The 21,108-nt window shown below is 39.1% G+C and overlaps 1 protein-coding gene across 4 annotated transcripts in view; it reads left to right on the top strand.

Annotated features, from left to right (window-relative positions):
• The window catches only part of MACROD2 (mono-ADP ribosylhydrolase 2), an 835,077-nt gene that overhangs the window by 236,318 nt on the left and 577,651 nt on the right, over positions 1–21,108 (top strand). For all 4 annotated transcript variants that reach the window (XM_052678095.1, XM_052678026.1, XM_052677938.1 and 1 more), the window contains exon 5: positions 10,715–10,831. In XM_052678095.1, coding sequence (XP_052534055.1) covers positions 10,715–10,831 — 117 coding nt within the window. The remainder of the gene's footprint in view (positions 1–10,714; positions 10,832–21,108) is intronic.

The raw sequence follows: 21,108 nt of genomic DNA, 5'->3' as shown, positions 1-21,108 counted from the left end.
TCTAATCTTAAATATATTATTTAAAAAAGAAGTTGTTACTCTTTCTCTTTTCTAACTGTGCCCATGCAGTCATTGAAATTCCATTTGATCATTATGAATATATTTGTATATTTTGGCTTAGTACAGTGCTTTTCCATTTACCTTGGGAACAGCTTGACTGACAGAGACAAAGGAATGGGGGCTTTAACCCCTTTACTCTCTGCGCCATGAATTATGTGTGAAAGTTCTACTGATGCTTCTAACATTTCTTTAATAGATTTGTCAGATTCTGCAATGAAATCTGGCACGTAAATGACAGTAAATAGTTTTTCTTCTATATTTTGTTGCATGAGTCTGTCAGGGTATGACATTGTTTTTACAGGGGAAATTGTACTTAGACTGTGTGACACTTTTAGCATGTCGCTGGAAAATATTTGGTAATTCAGTGTTTCTGAATTCTGATTGTGTGTTCTAGATCTTCTTTGGCAGGCATTTATCTTAGATGTGTTGCACATACAGTTTTCCATCCCTTCTCAACAAAGAAGTGAAATATTTGAGACTCTTCAGTGCCACTTGTCATGCTTGTGTTGAAACGCTGGCTGCGAGAATCTTTTTCATACCTCATTTTCCAGTTAATCTAGTGTTTACCTTTTGCTTCCCTTGTATTTATTCCATTTGAACACATTGTAATGTGTTCAATTGGATTTACCTATTGCTAGGCAATTGTTATATAATTAATACTGTTAATTAATCTAGCTTCAAACAGCACTTTAAATTGAGAGGATTCTGTGATTGCGGACTGAGAAGCATCTCAACCAGTGGTTCAGGTTAAAAGTAAATTAGCACAAGTGAAAACCGTCCAGGAAATAAGAAAACCAGCTACTGCTCAGTAAATAATTCACAGTGTTCCTATAGCTAGTTAAGCCTTACTGCAAGCAAGAGGATATTCCTTTGTTGCTACTTAGTCCTGCTCCTTTATCTGCTCCTGCTGCTGCCCTAAATCTGTGTTCCTAGGAGCCCTGTGTTTTGGTTGTTTGTATGTTATTGTGGCTAACTTTCAAGCCAACTCCTTTATTTTACTGTGTATCTGTATCTAAAAATAAAAGCAAAAATCTAGTCTAAGAGGACTTAGTAATAATCCATGCAAAAGAGGCATCTTAAGTTTGCTGTTAATATTATTTTCTTATTTAGAGCGGAACTATCTGTGCTTTATAGAAGCTTAAGTTGGTAATGTGACTGTCAGTGTTGGTCGCTTTGAACACTGTTTCAGTGCTTGCTCTGTACATATATATTTTTTTCAGTGAATTCAGTCTATCTCGAGGACTTTGTCCATTTGGAAAGGTCTGTGTGAAGGCTGTGTAACCTGTGCAAAAACAGCTACCTGCTGAGACAACAGAATGCCTCACTGATGAAGGGATGTCTGTGAAACTAGATTTTACTAAGGAGCCGCTGCCTTCTGTGACTTAACTTTTTCTATAGGAGCTTCTTTTTCTCCTCTCTTGTGGCTTATGCATTGCTTAAACCTGCCTGGAGATTCACTGTGATGCTAAATAGTTGAGCTGACCTCTATGGGTTAGAGAGGGGAAGGGAAAAGATAGCTATTGAGAAGTTCATTAAAAACTGTTTAAAGCATAATATTTGAAATCCTGGGTCATAAAAGCTTTTCCTCTGCAGACCTGCCCAGCTTTCTCTTGCAGTTTTCTCAGGGATGTGTTGCTGTTCACCCCGCATCAAGTATTGCTTTGGTCTCCTCAGGTTCAGTGTCTTCTCCCAGCAGCGTAACGCTCTTGGTGCACCCCCATAGCTAAAGAGAAATCCCATGACAGTGTCTGGTTTAATTACTTTTAGTTAGGAGCTGTAATTTAATACAGAAGCTTTCAGGCTCTCGAATTAAAAAGGCATATGTGATAGTGCCTTTGCTTCCATAGTCAGTATGAAGAGGAGGTCTTGGGGAAAAAAGTAGTTATACTGAGGTATTGTTGTATTTACAGTGTGCCTGTGCAACTCTTAGGAAGGACGTGCCAGGAGCCTGTTGGACTGTGCGAATGCACACAGTTAGAAGACTCCCATTGACACAGTCATTGTACAGTTATTACACGGTCGCCTGTTCTCTCTAAATCCTTGACCCATGCCTGACAACTGTTAGCTGATCATAGTGAATAAATTTGTATAATCACTGTGTGATTACTGCCTAATAACTGTACTCTGAGTATGCAGATACCTACTGCAGTTTAATGTAAGTCATCTGCCATGAGTGGCCCATAGTATTTTTGAAACATCTGCAAGTAATGAAGCATGCCACTGCAGCCTCCTTGTCTGTGGGCATTATCAATGGGCAAAAAAGCAAGCAGAAAACTTCTTCAGATATTTCACAGGTTTTTTTTTTTTCTGCTTTCATTCTTTTCTTCTAGGCTAGCTGCGTGCTTGCACGTAGAACAACCAGTATTATTTATTTCTTTGCTAATGATTCTGTCCTCGTTACATGGAGGACTGCATAAAGATGGAAGATTCAAATGCATGTCTGAGCCTGAGATGCTCACAAAATGTTCACTGAAGAAGCCATAAAGCGTATCAGGGGTGTGTAGAAAAAAACATCCTGCTACATTTGCAAGCAACCAGTACAGCAGAGTTTAAAAATGTTTTGTGGAAGCACTGGTAACTGCTTTTTCTGCTCTTAACCTCTGTTTTTTAAGCATTTGCCTTTGGCCATTGTGTGAAATAGGGTGCTGAGATGGGGATGGAGTGTCTCTCCAGTATCTTTTTGTACAAGGCTTGTTTCGTTTACATGCAGCATCGTAACACCAGTAAACGACTTTTTTCTTTTCTTTCTAACATGAGTTTCATTGTCCTTTCAGGAGCGTTTTTGATCTTTTTATCTCCTTGTTTCTTTAGTGCTCCTCAGAGTTTAGCTTTATGTTCCAGAACAGTGCGGCAGGAAAAATAGACTGTGCAGTTCTATGCACTAGGCAGAGACTGATATCCCAGCAGCAGTGTAGTGTCATCAATAGCTTAATGGCATCATGACAAGAAAGAGCTGCAGCGAGATTTTAAAAACAACAGCGTGGTTATTTGCTGTGAGTTTGTGCTTGAAAGAAGGAAGAACTGAGGTGTGTACTGAGGAAGGACAGCATGGAGAGGCTGAAGGAGGCTGTGAGCTTTGTTGCAGGTGGGCATTGACTTTCTGTTTGACATTAAATAAGTGTTAAGCGGAGCCTAACTTGCAAGGGGTTATGATAGAAGGAAAAAAGGAGTTCTGATGACATCTCCCCAACCGTTTACCTGATTTAATTTCAAGGTGTTGCTGCGTTACATACATTCTGTATGTTAGAATCATAAAATCATAGAATGGCTTGGGTTGGAAAGGGACCTTAAAGATCATCTAGTTCCAACCTGCCTGCTGTGTGCAGAGTTGCCAGCTGCTAGATCAAGTATTAGATCATGTTGCCCCATCCAACCCAGGCTTGAACACCTCCAGGGATGGGGCATCCACAGCTTCTCCGGGCAGCCTGACATCCAATCCAAGTCCCTCCCTCTTTTACTTTAAAACTGTTCTTCCTTGACCTATCTACCCATGTAAGAAACCTCTCCCCCTCCTACTTATAAGCTTCTCTCAAGTCCTGGAAGGTTGCAGTGAGGTCTCCCCAGGTTCTCCAAGCTGAACCAGCCCACCTCCTTCAGCCTTTCTTCATAGGAGAGGAGCTCCAGCCCTCTAAGTGTCTTTGTGCCCTCCTCTGGACCTGCTCCAACATCTCAGCATCCCTCTTGTGCTGGGGGCCCAGTCCTGGATGCAGTACTGCAGGTGGGCATGCATGAGCAGGGAGACACATCCCCTTCCTCTCCCTGCTGCCGCCCCTCTGCTGATGCAGCCCAGGCTATTGGTGGCTGTCTAAACTGAAGGTGCATGTTTAGCTATCAGAATTGTGTGTACATCTCCAGAATAGACAGGGCAACACAAACTTACGCGCTCAGTTTCCTGTTTCTGGGGGGGGTGGGGGTACACATCCTCTTTCCCTATCCCTGTCTCACTTCTTTTTCTCTACACAGTCCTATTCTTAAGCAGTTCCATGTTTTTCGTTTTTAATAACGTGTATCTGTAGTAATTGCACACCAGCATGAGTGGAAATGCAGGAATTAAGCAGTGAGGTGTAGTTAGGGCTTTGTGACTCAGTGGAAGGGAAGTACTGGCACTGCCCTATTGACTGAGGAAGGGATTTTGGAGTCTCCAGCCTTATTTCTTCAGGATGATACCACATTAAAAAAAAAAAATCCTGCAGCTTTTAAAGGTAAGAGATGTCGATTCCAGAAGTTGGAATCAAGTGCAGATGAACGCAAACTGAAACGGTTGAATAGCATAGAATAACCTGAAATTTCACCAGACTTCAGCTTCTCACGGAATAAACAATAACATGCAGTCTTTCTGCTTACTGCAGGGAAGTTCTTCAGAATTAGCTGTCTCAGTTCCATTTGTAGAAGACTGTGGTGTGGCAGGTGTCTCAACATTACCACAATTAAAAGGAAGTGAGCGGTTCTTTCACACATGCCTTAATGTCAGGATTTTGGACTGGGAAAAATTGGAAAACCACTGTTGGAGGCTTTCCTAGTTCTTTTTTTACTGCCAAAAGTGTGACATTCACACAGGTTTCTCAGACCCGTGTTTCTCAGAGCCCTTATGCTGCTTGAGTGGGCTGACAGAAGTGTGAATCCTATTGACATTATAACTCTGCAGAATCGAAGCGGAGCTCTCAGAGACCGAGAAAGACGATGTCCTAAGTACAAGATGAAATGAGAGCAATGTTTATTGCTTATTTGGGAGGAATTTAGTAATCGTTAGTGTGATAGCACAACGTCTACTTGGCTTTTTGCGTACTTTTGATTTGAGTTTCTGATATCCCAAGTTTTTTGGCTATGCTGAAGAAGAAAAGGTTTGTCAGAAAATGCAAGCTTACTACTGTTACTTCTTCTTCAAAATATGAATGGTTGGCTGTATGCAATAAATACAGCACGTGCTTAATGTTTAACAGAGTTGAGTTTTATTTTGAATCATTGATTTCCTAATTTCCACGTGTCTTGTCATTCTCTAGCAAGGACTTTGGGTAGGACCTTGCAGCTGCTTTTGTTATCTTTGGATGTGAACTCCATCCAAGCTAAGGACAGCATTTTCATAAAGCATTGAGTTGTGTTTAAAATGTAATTTCTGTCTCTCTTCACCTGAACAGGCAAAAACTGTTAGTTTTTAGTAGTAAATGTGAAGTATTCCATCTAAACTATATTCTAAAATGTAAGTTTCCTGGTGATGATATTGCAGCAGTGCTTACAGATGCCGTTGTTTCAAGTAGGCTTGATGCTTGCTGTTGGTACAGCAGTAAGGGTTCTAATGGCCATGATTATTATTATGTTAAACTCCCTCTGTGTTGTGATTTAGTGATTGGCACTGAGTGCACCTGCAGCTTTAATTCTGGCTGTGTTAAGGCCCTTCATGCGATCTCAAATGTTGATTTTGAAGTGAAGACAGACACCCAACCAATAGCTTAAGCTTTGGGATTTTAAGATCTCAGTTGTGTCTTGTTTTAACTCAGAAGTGGGCACTAAGAATGTCTGAAAACAGAAGTATTTCAGGAACTATATATTCAGAATGTCTGCGGTGGGACAGGAACTTAATTCAGTGAAACAGCCATCTCAAAATACATGGTTCATCTGTGGTTTTTGTTTTTCGAATGGAGAATTTTAAGGCAAAGTCAGATCTTGCTTTTAATTCTTTTGGATCCTGGCTAGAAAGTACTGTCCAAATGCTAAGTATTTAAAATTAATTATGTTGGAGGCCTATAAACCAGCGCATTGATTAAAAATCTTCAGCTCATTAAACTCCCCAGCGGCACAGGCCATCTCTGTAATACAAACTGCCGCTTCTAGCGGCGGCGGCCGACTGGCATCTGTGTTGTAATCTTTGTGAGATCCCACCTTCGTTCATTACACCAGCAGCTGCTGTGTCTCGCTGGGCGGATTTGTTTCCCCCTGACAGCAGTCAGTGAGGTGCAGTTGTGCCTTTCCCAGAACTTGAGTCCAGTGAACTTTCTACAGGCGCTTCTGTAGGGTTGCTGTTGTTGCCGTGTGTGTTTTTGCAGTGAGCTGTTTTGAAAGGCCCACAGGTAGTTGGGGCGCATACAGCAGAGGCCTGCTGCAGGCAGGGCACCGGGTTCTTCTTGCGTGTCCCTAGCAATATATCTGCTAAAATGATATTTGTTTTTCTTTCTCACTCCTGGCATCTGCCGTGTGCAAGAATGGCAAGGCGTCATCCATAAATTGTGCACGGTTAACTTGCGAAATAAGTAAATCTCCTGAATTTTCTGGTGGAAAACCAGGAATAAAGGTCTTGAAGGTCTTGAGAACAGGAATTACTATGAAAAAAGAGCATGTTTTCATGACTTTTCAGAGTTTCTCAAAATACAAGTCTGCATATGTTGTTTACACCACAGCTTCAATTTATCCAGACTCAGATGCAAGGTCACAAAAGAAGTTAGGGCTTATTATTACCAGGGGAATTTTGTATTATTTGCTGTGGTGTTTGATTACCTTACCCTATTTTATTACCATCTGCACCGCAAGATTGGTTTTGCTGAGATCTTTTATTTTTTTTTTTCAAGCAGCATCCCACGATACCCTTAATTCTCTGTTTCCTTTGCTTTTGCTTCATTTGCAATTTTAAGAGATTTTCTATAAGAAATAGATTTATTCTATGTTGTAAATTAGCTACTTTTTACTATGTAACTTTAACCCTTTAATTCTGGAGAACAAACACACTTGCTTTACAAGAAATTAAATAAGAAAAACCATAACTTTTAGCATCTTTTAGTGATGTAGGAAGACGTCAAAGATTCCAGTATTTTTAAGAACTCGCTGATTTTATAGTGTGCTCATTTTGCCGGGGAGTTTTATTTTGAAACTTGATTATTTCCATGTATCTTAAGCGGTTATTTTGAGGTGACTTCTTTGTGCATCCAGTGCCATTGATTGCAGCATTTTGGAAGGAGTTTTTCTTCATTAAGGGCTTCTGCTGAATTGTTGGGAGAACAAAGTGCTGTCCCCAGTGGCTCCTAAAACTTATGGATGCGTGCAGTGTGATTGCTAATACTATTTTTAATGAAAAAAGTTGCAATAGATTTGTAATAGCTTTATGCAAGCATGAACTGCTTGAAGTATACAGTTAAATCTCAAGCCCCTTGAGCTGTTCTTCATCCCTCAAAATATCATTCCTATAAATGTGTCAAGATCTGGGCAAGAACCCTTCCACATGCTTCTCCAGCCAAGGCAGGGTGAAATGGTGCTCTCAGTTCTTGCCAGGACTTAAAAATACCAAAGGTTTGGCATGCAGGCCAGAGGTGGGGCTTCTTGTCAGTTAGAACTGATAGTTTTGTTTGTGGGGTTTTCCCACGCCTTTCCTTGTAGTTGTGAAATGACAGCTCGCTTGTGAATGTAAATGACCCGATGTGTATATATATGTTTTCCATACGTCTGGACGGGAATGCAAGCTGTAGAAAATAGCCTAACTGAACAGAGTGATAGCTTCTGAGTTAAAGGGCTTTCTCTTTGGTTGTAGAAAATGGTGATATTGCATAATTTCTTACCTCTGTCACAAGATGCAAGTCAGATTTGAGCATAAGTGAAGTGCCTGGGTTTTTATTGCTAGTTGTGCACAGTAATTCCAGGAAAGGAACAGTGGGTTGTGGTTTAATGTTTCCCAAATCTGTTTTGAAAAACGCAGAGGAGCACATATACATCAAACTGATGGTACAGATGAAGTATTTGAAACCAATATGTCAAACGTTGTTCTCTTTCTTACAAAAGTAATTGGGCAGCATGCCACCATTATCATGTAAATCTCTTCCTCCTTATTACACGATAACATTATATCTTTGGCCATCGTTTTCCCCCTCTTGAGATTGTTCCCATTATCTGCAATTTCCATGAAGTTATCCTGTTAGCAGTGCTTAGCTTCCCTGTATGCCTACATTGCTAGTCATCTCACACGTTCAGCAACCAAAGTACCTCACGTGAATGTTTTGTGCCTTCCCACTGTGTCTTTTTGATTTAATACAGCTAAGGCATGTTTTAGCAGAGGCTGAAGCATCGCATTTAGATTTGCTCGTCTACTCTATCTTTGCCTATTGTTTTTCTTTACGTTATGCAGAATGCTGAAATTTGGTAAGATGTTTCACTGCTTGGGTTGTTGCTAGAAGAATTATCAAAGTTGTGTTACATACTGGATATATTGTTGGACGTACAGAATGTTTCTAGCATGATTTATTGAGTTCTCATCATACTATATGCATATGTAGATCGAAGGTCATCTCTGCGAAAGTAATAAGTCATGATAGAAGAAATATATTATTTAGACAATGGTATTTCTATTTATATATCTTTAAAAGAAGTCATTCTTCTGTGGAGTCACTGAAGTATATCAAATGCTAATGTCTGAGTTTCCATCTACGCCTGTCCACAGTATTCAATCATTTTCTGTTAAGCCATCTTTATGAGAGAAGCATGAACTTCTACTTGTTTGTTTTTGGCAGATGTCTTCCATTTTCCTTGTCATATGTCAAAATTGGCTATGATAGAATTGATTTGCCTCAGTTAAGAATTCAATTTTTTTTCAATTACCTTTTCATCCTGCTGGAGGTTGCTTCAATCAGAAAGGCTGCGTGTGGAGCTGTGGAGAGCCAAGCAGCGATGGGCCATCTGTACCTCAGCTGTGTGCTCGCTGAGAGCCTGCTTCTTCCCTCCTGAGGTTGTTTATAGATGGGGAGCTGGAGTTGACTCTCTGTTGGCCATCACAGCTGATCTGGCACTTGGTTTATTAACCTACTGGGTTTGCTAATGTACTGTGGGTTTGGATGAGGTAAATCTATGCTTCTGCTTCTCCATGGGAGGCGGCGACTCCTTTCTGCATGTTCTTTTGCTTGGCTGTGCTCTGAGCTGGACCTGTGTGCTTTGGGGTGAAAGAAGTTGGTTTATCGAGATGATTTGGTTGAGACGGTGTCTGAACGAGTAACTGTATAGACAAGGGCAGGTGAGGGTGCCCAGCAGCTCAGGAAAAGAAATAGCTCAGGGTTGGAAATGCTTCATCCACTGCTGAGGATGGTGGACTGTGCGCAAATGAGTTCTTGTCCGGTGCTTCTGAGGTGAAAGACTTTTTCCTTCATTGAGGACTGCAGCTTAAGTGCAGTGCTAAGCATTAATGCTGTTTTTATGTTAATGTCTCAGGAAATATTAATGTTGGTAAGGATTGTGGTGGCACTGCTTATAAAAATATAGTTGAGGTTTCAACGCATTCTGGTTTACTTATCCTGTTTGGTTTGGAAAAGCATTTCGTAATTAAGCTAAAATAATTAAATATGATGTTATGAGCATGGGAGAGATTTCCAGCATTCTTTATTTTTTTCCCTGGAGGTTACAAAATATAATTCTTGCATTAGCATCTCGCAGTCTGTTGAGCTGAGCTGTTGGGTACACGAAGAAGGAAAACTCAGCTGAGGTAGAATAATAAGACTTGGCATCATGGCTTAGGTGGCACGGCTGAGGGAGCTCCTGAAGTTCCCTGCAGCCTGGCTGGCAGTGAGCGGTCAGATGGCCAAGCCTTGTGCTGAGCTGCCAGTCTTTGTGCTTCCACAGGGAATGGCACGCAGGCAATCCTGAGAGTCGGTGCGTTTCCTGAAATCCCATCTGAACTTGGCTTTTCAGACCCTTTCTTGCTTTAATTGTTTCAAAAGTGCTGTTGGGAATTGGTGTAGCTTCGAACTGGCTAAATATGAAATAAAATATTGAACAACACAAAAATAGAATCTATCTTTCTTGTATAAGCAAGAATTTGTTTAGCCTTTATTCTTCAGCTTTGTAACTTTTCTGAATTGAATTGTAATTCATGCAACGCTTATTTCTTGTAGTGGATCTTCATGGCTGCTGCTGACTTAGGGCCTTCATGTAGCTACTGTGTCAGTGCACACAGCATTTCCTTTTTTTTGTTTCCTTTTTCTTTAACTTTTTTTCCATAATTACAGTAAATGATTTCTTTGATTGCATGTTGAGTGGGCAGAAATGCTGTGCCAGCAGCCTTTTTTTTTTTTTGCCTTTGCTACTGCTACTATTCTTTTGCTGCTTCCCAAGGGTAAAAAGATCTATGCACTCAACTAATTTTCTTGCATACTTAGCTGCAATTGCAACCTTTAGTAATTATTATTTAATTAACTCCAGAATATTGCCCAGATCATGCAAAACAAAAAAGAAAAAGGAAAGAATAAAGGTCAAAAGAAAGTACTTTTGTAAATTTTGAGTTCGTGAACCCATAAGTGTTATTTCATGGAGTTTTTGTTTAAGGCCTTGACAGGACATTGACATTACCTGGCCTGCATAGTTCTAGAAGAATCAGAGCTATGTAGAGAAAAAGAGTTTGGTATTTATCTGGGAATCAACGTTATTGTCATAATGGAAAGAGGGAATTTATTTGAGCCTTGAATAAAAGCACTTTCTGCTATGGAAATTTTAATTTCCGTTGACTGCTTCTGGCAGAAAAAATGTTTGTTTGTACTTGGATGTATGATTGTAGATCAGTAGATCTGTACCTGTAAAAATGAACAGTAAATGATGGTGGCCATGCATTTATTTGAATGCCAGTTGCACACAGTTTGAATGCACAAAAAAATGTGTTTTTAATAAATAAATTGTTGTGGGTTTGCTTTTGCAGTGGACGGCTGTATACACAGAGCTGCTGGGCCCTGCTTACTTGCTGAATGCCGCAACCTGAGTGGCTGTGAGACTGGACAAGCAAAAATTACGTGTGGATATGACCTACCAGCAAAATGTAAGTCATCTCCTCTTAGCAGCGTTTTGTTTTACGCACGTGGAGCTGGTATGCATGCTTTATTTCCCTGTAGTCTAATTCAACAAGGTATTCATTTTACAAGGTTAGCAGAGGGACTTAATTAAGCATGTTCTGTAATAATGTCTTTCCCTCAAAGCAATTCAGGCTTTTCTAAACGATTATTTCACCTATGTTATCCGATGGAAACTCACATGTCTCTAAAATATAAAACATCTTCCGTGTTTATTTTTCTTGCGAGCTAAAACGTATCCTTTCATATGCATAATAAAGGATTTGAAATGCTTTATGAAGTATGAACAAAATATACATTATCATATTTAAGATCCATGGAGACAGGTTTTGGAAATGTTGCACGTTTCATATTCTTCATGCAGATTTGTTGATTGTGAATACTTTGATAGCTGAGGAGATCAAAGTGATGTATTGTGTTTTTCAGCTGCTATGTTGAGGCTGATTGGCAATTACTGTGAAGGCATCTGTCACACTTTAGCTTTTGGTGGAGTGCAGATCAATGTTGAAATGCTTTTGCACTTTGAAAGTGCAATTGACAAAATTCTCATCTTATTTAAAATAGGAAGAAGGCTATTTGACCTTGTCACATAGTTGTCGAGCTGGTCTTGGAAAAAAATAATGTGTTGACATCATGTTGGTTGGACAACCTGTTGTGTAAGAGTCAAATGTAGGGAATCTCTTTAAGAATATTAAGATATGATGATACAAATATCAAGAAAAGTGTATAACTGGTATTCAAACTTACTTTAATGTGTTCAGCACTTGTAATATGGCTCATTAAAGTATTTCAGATCTGCTCCCTTAATTTGTTTTAGGCTGTTCCCACGTAAAATCAAATGCATAGTGCAGAAACAAGTATCTTTTTAGGTTCCTGTGGCTCTTAACACCTTACAAGTGTCTTACAGAGTCTGGTTCCAGTTGTTTGTTGGCACCTTCTGTGGTGATGAAGATAACAATGATAACTGGCAGTTATTTCCTTGACAGTGATAATTGCTATATGTAGGAAAAATTTCATGTGTTTTATATGTAAATTTACCACGTGGTTAATTTATTTAACATGGTTAATATTAATTATTTATGAAAGGTTAATTTGCCTTCAGATTGGGAAATCTGAGGAAATCCCATGTGATGCCTACTTTGGGGTTTTCTATGTGATCAAAATCATGACCAGATTCCTGTAAAAAAAATGATAAGGTTGTTGGGTAACATTGTCTCTGTTGTGAATTTTTGAGGTCTAATTCTTGTGCTCTAAGAAAAAAGACAGAAAGAAGGAAGGAAAAAATCTTGGGAGTCACAGGAAAGTGACTCGTGCATGGGTACTTGATTCCTCCCATGTATTTCAATGAGAGAAAATAAATGTACCAAAGCAATGAGCACTGAACTGTGTTTGAAAAAGATAGGGTGGTGTCTGAGACATGGCCTCCCTTTAAATTTTATAGGAGTTTAATAAGTCTTGCTTAAGTTAGGTTTGTGGAATTGGATTATGATTGAAGGCTATAAGGAATTTTTAAATTTGTTCTTCATATAAGAAAACAAAATAATGAGAAAACCTTGTATCACTTGTGGTTTGAAATAAAACCTGTAACTACCTGTAGAGAAAAGCCAATATTCTGCTTAATTGATATTCTTTGAAATCAAGTTGCATCAAAGGCACGTCTATTTATATATGATCATGCATCAACATGAAACGGGGAAAGGATGCATTAACTGGCAAACAGGCAAAAGCAGGGAAATAGGCAGTTTTTGTGCAGTCTGACAATTAGTTACTCTCGGCTTAGGCTGTTTCCTTAAAATGTATTTGTGTTCATCAACTGCTTTCTTTTGCTTTTCCTTTTAGAAGCTCTTGATTATGGGTCATTAAATTATTGTACCATGTAAACTCTGAAAGGGATCAAACAAGCTGAAGTCTGTTCTCACATTTTAGAGGGTTTTAGAGCCACCTAGTATCTTTTGCCTCTCTGTGTCGCTTTATTGTACCAGTATGACAATGTAAATGTATTTTACATCTGATTTTTGCAATGAAGCAGCGATGTGACAGGATGTCCTGACTCTCCCATCCAGGTGTTCTGTGAAGCAGTTGTGCAAGTCAGCAATTTGTTTGAAGCCATAAGTGAATGGATAAGTGCCAGCTTTTGAGTTTGCTTTTCACCTAGTTGTGTGCGTGAGACCTACAATAATCAATGAACAGTTTAGGGTAATGATTTTTTTGTTGTTCCTGGTCTTCATGAGATTGTAATTAGATGAGTAACGATTTCAAATGTGAAATATAGTTCTTACTGTGATGAACTGTTATTTTTTGTTGTTTAGCAGAGTTGTAGATGTTCTAGTCATACTTCCTACCCCTGGGATTTTCCCATCTTTAGTTCTCACCTCTAGTTTCTGAGATCAGCAGAGCTGCTCTAGGGCCGAGCAGTCTACCCATGCAATGTGTGATGCAGGACTTGGGCTTAAACTGCAAACTCAGTGTTAAAGAAGGTCTAGGATTCTAAGGTCATGCAACATATTGCGTAGATTTACAGGTAACGCGGAGGAAGCTGGAATTAAGTTGGCTTTTTAAGGAAAAGGAAATCGATAGTTGATAAATAAAAAGTACTGTGGCTCTCAACTTTATAAACAATTGTATCTGTATTGTGTAATTAGCTGCATTGACTTAAATGAGAGCAGGTGTGATAACTGCTTTTTCACAAGTGAAAAATGGAGAAAAAATGCCTAAGCAAAGTGCAAAGATGTATGGCAGAAGCCGGTCTTCTGTGTTTTGTTCTAGTAGTTACATCTGTCACATCAGTCTCTGGAGTACACAAGTAACAGTAAGTGCTTAGGGAGAAAATACATGAAGTCGTGGTTTTTTTTCCCCTCATCTTTTCATCTTAGTAATGTGAACAGACAAAGACTGATGTGTCTGAAGCCTAAGGATGTTGCTTTATGGGCTTTTCAAGATATATTTTTGGAAGCCAAAGAATAGTCTGGAAATAGAGGTGAAATCAAAATTAGTTTTCTAATTACCAGTTAATGTAACACTCAATACAGTGTTATAGAAGTCAGTATTATCACCATCTACCTTCTGTACTGCAAAAGCCTACTCAGAGACCCTCAAATGCCAAACAAGTTATTTGTTGAACACGCAATTTGGTTGATGTAATTTGTTGTTGTCTTTCAGCAGACACCTATTTGTACACCCAACTTTCTATTGCGCATTGGAGTTGCAAATGCATCACTTTTTGATCAGATATATTCCTTTAATGCTTTTCTGAAGGAATAACCAGTTACTTAACTTTTGTACCTCGTATTGCTATTCCTGTTTAAATAAAAGTTTATTCTAGAACTTGTACAACTGGTCTTCAAACAGTGAACAGTGCTTTTACCCCATTATGCTTTAAACAGCAGATGAGAAGTGTCTGTTTAAAGCTCTACTAATGCCAGTTCTCCTTCTTGTTTGATTGATGGTCTCAGTTGGTCTCTGTTGGTTCAGAAAATGGTCTGAATGTGAATTGTGTTTATAGCTGGAGCCAAGGGTGCACAACAGCCTCATGGCTTGTTATCTGCTTGTAGAGGTCCGCCATAAAAAAGAGCCCGTCAGAACACATTAAAAAATAGAGTCCTGTTATACGAGGGTTTTAATGGCTTTGGAACCAACTGAAGACATGGTAACATCTGAAATAAGGAAGTGGTACACTAAGTTTGGCAGGAAAGGAGTCTCCAAATGAACTTTTTCCTACTGTTAATATTTCTAATAATCATTTCTTTCTTTTTATGAAAAAATGCTTGATAATAAAACCCCCAAACCTGGGAAAATAAAATCTTAGGGTCTCTAGAATGCGGTAGAGCCAACCATTGGTAAATTAAATCTGAAAGTGTGACTTTGAGTGAAAGGAAACACCTTGCTGGAAATGCTGCGCAGTCTCTAATATATTGTTTCCGTTGTTAATAAAGCTGTAAAATTTAGAACAGTTCTTTCTGTTTTGATGTTGCGAGTGCTACAAGCAATGTTGTCTAGGAAATGCTGTGTAGACTTCTGGTCTATCTGGAGTAATAATGTGCATGTGCTCTCAAAGACAGTTCCTGCTGTGAAATAAGTAGCTAGTGGAAGTGCTAGTATTAAACACAGTAGGAAGAATCAGCCTTTCAATTTGTTTAATCAGATTAAAAAGTAGAGATTAAAAAGCGGAGATTAAAAAGAGTGCTACCACTAGATCCATAATTTTTGGTATTTAAAAGATTTAGAAGAACATTTGGAGAGTGTTATTTTAATGTAAGGCTGTAAAGGTGGAGAACTTAAAACTCTATATTTGCTTGGAGACTGCTTACAGATCTGTAATTAAAAGGTTGATTAGACAGAAATGGAACTCCAAAGACTGTATTCCAGTACTCCAAAGCTGATCAGTTGAAAAATGGAGAGTAATATTTAAGCATATTATCCAAATTCCCTGGATTCCCCAAAGAAGTTTGCTTCTTTTCTTACTTCTGAAACCTTGGTTGATTTAATAATATTTATAATTTACTTCAAGGATGTGGGAGGCTGAGAGATGCTTTCTTCTGTGTTTAAAAAAAAAAAAAAAGTTTTCTTTGCACAATTGCTGTTCATTTTACCCACTTTATTTTTCTTTTCATGAGAGATATGGGAGAATTGAAAAGAATGTGAGTTGAGAAGGACTGCTTTAAAGGTGACCAATATGTGTCCAAAAGGGGATTGTTTGGAGAAGACCAACTTGACTATTATTTCCCTCTTGGTCAGGGTTCTCAGCCTCCACCTGCCACAGCTTTTAAACAGTTCATTGAAAAGAAATATGCTACCAGACACACAACTAGGTAGAAGTTTGATGAAATTTCAGGTGAAGAAGATTACTGAGAATCAGAGGGTGATACAGTCATTAATGTGATTGACGATCTGTGATGTTAGGGAGGAGTGTCTTCATACTCCTTGCCTTTGCACGGCAGCTTCACGTAATTGTCAAGGTTCTGCCTAAATGGAGTGAGACAATGAAAAAAGGTTTAGCCCAAAACAGCTCTAGACGTGTATTTTCTAAATCAGTTGTTTGATGCTCTTTGTAATACTTTTTAAGTCTTCGTCGTTAATTAAACATTTAGAATTAATTTGAAGACAGGGCGAAGGAAAGTATTATTAATCAAAGGCTGAGACCCCTCGTGCTTGAGTGATGTTCTTATTTAGATTTCAGTGAGAAAGGAATTTATTGTTAACAAAACCACTTGCGATGTGTTCTGTGCCTGATTTTCAAAGTTTGTTTTGTTCTTAGAAAGTTGGTATTATGCATTTTATAATGATTTTGAAAGTAAGTGCAGTGATGCATTTATTGTGTTTTAGTGTGGTGCAATTGGCTTCAGTCATCTTAATGACCTGCGATAGTTTCCATTTACAAAAGGATACACTGGGTGTGCTGTGAATGTGTTGGAAGGGAAATGTCCACGATTACTTCAATGCTAGAAACTTTTTGGATTTTAGAGCAGATTTAATGTCGTAGTGTAGAACTAGATGGCTTGTCCCTCTCTTCTGCGTGTACACAATAAGAGCAAAATCAAGACTCATGGGGAATGTATTTATCACCTTCAACTACTCCAGTTCAAACATCTCTTCCAAACCTTTCATTGGTTTGGGAATGGGAAAAGGGACAAGTGCTTTAGCTACTAGTTGAAAAGGGCTGATATGAATCAGCAAGAGTCTTCCATCATGACACTACACAGTCGTTGTTCTCGTATGTGAGCATAGCTCATGTACAGTTTTTAGTGGGTAGGTTCTTTAAAGATTAATCAGTGAATGGGCTGGTGTGTATTTGTTAGTGCTCTGTGCGGCGTCTTGCTGTGGTTAACTTAAAGCACGTGCTGCTGGAAATCCTCGTTTCAGATCAGGTTGTTCAGTTGATAGATGTATGTGTTGTGGCTAAAGGAAGTGTTTTACTATTGATCTTTACTACTAAATCTGAATTGTGTTCTTCACTGCATGCTACAGACCTGTCACCAAACGCTGAACGCCACTGGTATCTCATGTATATGAATATGATGCAATGGCAGGCAGCAGAAGCCTGATGCCACTCGTTTTCCTCTCTGGCCTTGTTTCTGTAATTCTGGACTGGAATAGTTTCTGTAAGGGTCCAATTCTTGGTCTTGCTGAAAGCAGTTGCAGAACAGAACTTGCAGCATCACTTGGCAATGTTGGCAGCCCACCCTTCTTTATAGCACACGTCCCCAAAGCCAGTGTTCCCAGTGCTGAGTTCATCCCAGGGAGACCCCAGTGACGACAAAGGAAGGTGCTTGCAAGTTGAAAATACTCTCCTAATGCCTAATTTATGTGTAAGGAGCTATTTGGATTTCTCCTCATTAGTTAAAAACAATTTTCACTCCAATATGCCTTAGCACTCAGCTGGCTGGTACTCATTCCTCAGACATTTTGGGGCTGACGCATTTTATTTCCTCCATATTTGAACATAGGCTGATTCGTTTACTCAAATAATAATAAAAAATCAAATGGGTATCAGAAAAATAAACAAATTTTCTGATAGTTAGAGTCAGCTTACAAGGAAGAAGGGTTATAATGGGTTATAATGGAGATGTTTATGCTCCTTTAACTGCAGTGCTTGCCGCTGTTCCTGCTGTAATATGTTCCCTCAGTAGCCAAAGCATACACTCGGTACTTGAAAAATTAATCTTTGATGCATGAGATTTTGTCTGCCTGAATTTTGCTTGTCTCATTTTAAATGGTGATAGAAATTGCTTACTGTAGTAAAACACAACATTAACCTCATAGTGTGCTGGCACTTTGTGATTTATGCTGGGTTAGTCTCTGAAAAATATGCAGCCTGTCTCCCAAACCTGGGCTCAGCTTATAAAATATGTTGGCGTGGGCTCAGGCCTTGAATTGGAGCGCTAACTGCTGATCCTCCATCTCCCTGGAGGAGGAAAAAAGTTTAAAATGGTTGCCTCTCCGAGGTCATTAACTTCGTATCATTTATTGAGATTAATAATTACTGTATTATTGTAGCTGGGATGTTTTAAAATGAGGGTGGCCTAGTTTTGTTTCTTACAAGCAAACTGTAGGACTCCTCCTTGTGCCGAGTCTGCATATTTTTTGGCCCAAACTGTGACACAGTATTTGCAAGAGAAGCACTCAGATAGTTGAGAACAAATAAGGACACAATTCTTTCAGTTCTCCTCTTTTGAAATAAACTGGAAAAAAAAAAAAAAATAGATGTGAAAAGGTGCTGCGATTTTTTTTTTTTTTCCTATGAATTTTTGCTGCTTTTGCTCTCAAACCTCACTGTTTGCTTGGAGTCTAGAGCTGCTATTTTTATTTTTATTATTTTTTTTTTCCTGAATTTATTTTGAATTAATATTACTGAGGAAAAGTTCATCTGTTTCGAGAGGAGTTCTTTACCTATAATCCCTTTTGGTCAGTCTAAAGTGCGTGCCATAGGAAGGTTTTCAGAAGGTCCTTGTTTCAACCAGCAAAGAAGAGGAATCCTGAGGCTGTTTTGCACAAATGAATCACACAGACCAAACCACGCTTTAGTATCCATTAGTTTGTCAAAATTGAGGTCAATGTTTTGAAACATTTCTCTTCAGGAAGAAGACATCAGGTGTGAGGCTGCAGGGCATAAATAATGTTTTAATTGCTGCAGGGAAGAGTGTAAACACTGATTAACCAGATAGTCAGTGAAAGGAAGGGAGAGAAGAAAAGAAAGGAAAAGAAAAAAAGAGAAGGAAAGAGAAAAAAAGAACGAGAGGAAAGAAAAAAGAAAAGGTATCATTTTACCTGATGTAGATACTGCTTCACTACAGAGGGAAATATGCCTTAATCTAGGATGTTTTGTATTTGAGTATGCATATCTGAGTCACAAGGGTTTTCTCCTGCAGCGCGATGAATTTAAGCAAAATTTGGGTCCCTGAGTTTTTTTAAGCATTTGATAGTATCTCTTTTTATTCTACATTGCCTTCAAATAGGGAAACACATTGATACTTCTGTATGTTACCAGAGATCCATGTCTGCATATCTATGAATAAGTCTGTATTTTCTGTGTGCTTGCACTGTCAGTGTTGCAGAATATTTACAACGTTCTGTGGCTTGCAAATATTACAGTCCTAGGACCAGATTTATGAGGAAAGTGTATTAACTGTATTTACAGCACGGTGCTTGCAGTGTGAACTTTCCTTATAGCTGCTTCTGCCCACATGCTGGTTTGTAGGTGAGTGTAATTTGTGTAATATAATTTACGCAGTAAGAAGCCAGAAGAAAATGTTAATTAAACAATTGTCACCTGCTTTGAATTATATCTTCTTGCGTATTCCTATTGACTATTTGTCATGTTGAAATCTCTGCTCTGGCCTCCTCAGCAAGAGAGTTATGCTGAATTCCCTTTCACCTGGGACACAGCGATCTGAACTCTGTTATGTTTTCTACTGACGTATGAGAGATGGACAGAGAAATGCCCAACCGTATTTCTGTTGTAGTGTTGCAGAAAGGAGTGTGTGATCTATCACTGCACACTGCTCAGTAAGCCTCTTATTTAGTTCTCCTACCAAGTAAAAATACTTGGTAGGTTTCCAAGGTCTTTCCAAGCTTATAAATAAATAAATGCATAAATGAAGAAATGCTTTGCAACACTAAAAATAACCCCTTTGATATCTAATTATATTTATGTCTGTCTGGATCGCATTTATCTTTTTGTAACTTCCTTAATATGCTTTCAGTATAATTTTATACAATGTTCGTGTTAGCATTAAAACATGTGGGTTGCTTTTAAGAAAGTCAGAATACAGTAAGAATGTTGTGTAATTTCTCACAGCCTGCAAGCTATAAACAGCAGGTCATCAAGACTGAACTGTTTGAAGCACCCATGAACACAAAGGAGGAAACATTTTCTCATTGAAGCCGTGTTGTAACAGCCACGTTTTTCATTTTTAATTCCCTCTGCAGAACGGGGAGGGGGGACTCTGAAGATGTTGCATGAAGCAGAGAGGGAAATCCCCACGAGACATTGAGAGGTGTCACGGATAGCAAAATGATGTAACATCATGTGCTCTGAAAGCCTGCTGTTTTCGAAATCGCCATTCATTCATGTGACAGATTGCATTTTTTGTCAGGTGCAGTCTTGGCAGAGGCATAATCTCGTTCAAAACAACTTTTTCCCAAAATGGAGAAGAATTTTTTCTGGGGAAGACTGTTCATTTAAAATTAATTTGTTGTAATACAGCCCCGTTCACGAGAAGCTGAAAGTGAAGTGAACGCAAAATCGACTGGGGAGCCATGAATGTTGTTGGATTTCTTTCAGTTTAGAGAGTGAACATAAACAAAGGCACAAAGCAAGTCATTTTAAATCAGAATCTTACATTTGGCAATGTAAGACAACTTCAGAAAAGGAATTTGGCTTTGAAGGATTTGCCAGAAATTAAAAAAAACAAATAAATAAAACCATCTCTCCATTGCTGCCCCTTTACTGTGTGATTTTTGCAGGCCATAAAACTCCCCCTCTTCTTCTGATTTCTCGTTAAAGGATTTGCGTTGCTTAGGGACCATGCATAAATGGAGACTGCATTTGACACAAGAATCAGTTTTAGGCAAGGCTGGTAGATCCCTCAGGATAGCAAAAACAAAACCAGCAGTGATGAGAAAAACAAAACAGAACAACAGCAAAAAACCCCCCACATTAGGTGATGATCTTTGCAGTGGTTATGGTGAAAATGATTCCCATGTTGTTCTTGCCTTCCTCACCAGCTGATGCCCAGGAGTTGAATTAGCGGCGGTGCGGTACGGCCTGGTGAGGGAGGGTCAGCCTGTGCCGGGGAGTCGCAGGGAATCCACGTCCTGTTTGGTCAGCTGCTGTGCCACTGAGCCAACCCAGGAATCAACAAGGCAGGAGTAAAGAAAGCTTGGAGACAAGTTTCAGCCCCTGGGGAGTTTCAGGGCATCAGAGAAGAGGCAGAAGATCTGTGTCAGGGGTCTCTGATCTTGAAGGATGCTCGCACATCCTATTGCAGCTCTGAGTCCACCAGGACTCTGTCAGTGTGGAACTTTTAATTAAACAGCTGGGATATCTGAGTTTTTCTCCATCTTAATGAGGAAAAAAAAAAAACAAAAAACAAAAAAAACACCAAAAAAAAAACCAACGAAAAAACAACTCTACATTCCCCTGACACTTTTTGTCAAATGAATGCATTTTGTAGTGCTTCAAGACCTCTGACATCCCAGACAGGTTTCTTCGTATTCTTTCCCTGTCATATTGTTGTTAATTTTAGAC

The sequence above is a fragment of the Tympanuchus pallidicinctus genome, unplaced genomic scaffold (assembly GCF_026119805.1).
Source record: "Tympanuchus pallidicinctus isolate F22 unplaced genomic scaffold, pur_lepc_1.0 scaffold1, whole genome shotgun sequence".
Classification (NCBI taxonomy): Eukaryota; Metazoa; Chordata; class Aves; order Galliformes; family Phasianidae; genus Tympanuchus; species Tympanuchus pallidicinctus.
Note: the sequence above shows the minus strand (reverse complement) of the source record. Positions and strands in the feature narration are given on the sequence as shown.